This window comes from Rhinopithecus bieti, unplaced genomic scaffold (assembly GCF_001698545.2).
Source record: "Rhinopithecus bieti isolate Rb0 unplaced genomic scaffold, ASM169854v2 scaffold_56539, whole genome shotgun sequence".
Classification (NCBI taxonomy): Eukaryota; Metazoa; Chordata; class Mammalia; order Primates; family Cercopithecidae; genus Rhinopithecus; species Rhinopithecus bieti.
This window is the reverse complement of record NW_016864572.1, coordinates 1-478: the sequence shown is the minus strand read 5'-3', so window position 1 is coordinate 478 and position 478 is coordinate 1. Positions and strand designations below refer to the sequence as shown.

Below are 478 nucleotides of genomic sequence, written 5' to 3'. Positions count from 1 at the left end.
GCGCAAGCCCCTGGGCACCACCCCGCACTGCCCGCGCCTGCCACTGCGTAAGACCTACCGCGAGAACGTGGGGGGCCCTGGCGCGCCAGAGGGGACGCCCGCGGGCAGGGCACGGGGAGGCAGCCCAGCGCCGCTGCCCGCCAAAGTGGACGAGGCCACCAGCGGGCTCATCCGCGAGCTGGCGGCCGTGGAGGATGAGTTGTACCAGCGTATGCTGAAGGGCGCCCCGCCAGAGCCCGCAGCCAGCGCCGCCCAAGGCACTGGGGACCCCGACTGGGAGGCGCCCGCACTGCCCCCTGCCAAGCGGCGCAAGTCAGAGTCGCCAGATGTGGACCAGGCCAGCTTCTCCAGCGACAGCCCGCAGGATGACACGCTCACCGAGCACCTGCAGAGCGCCATCGACAGTATCCTGAACCTGCAGCAGGCCCCGGCCGGACGCCCGCGCCCCGTACGCCCACGCTGCCCCGGCCGGCACGCC

The 478-nt window shown here is 73.6% G+C and overlaps 1 protein-coding gene across 1 annotated transcript; it reads left to right on the top strand.

The window, feature by feature from the left end:
* Positions 1 to 4: 4 nt before the first annotated feature.
* On the top strand, positions 5 to 471 carry LOC108525463 (glioma tumor suppressor candidate region gene 1 protein-like; the record flags this gene model as incomplete). Its single annotated transcript, XM_017866429.1, is given in 2 exon segments — positions 5 to 447; positions 449 to 471. Coding segments are annotated over 2 exon segments (466 nt in total), but the record flags the coding sequence as incomplete, so codon positions are not given.
* Positions 472 to 478: the final 7 nt, after the last annotated feature.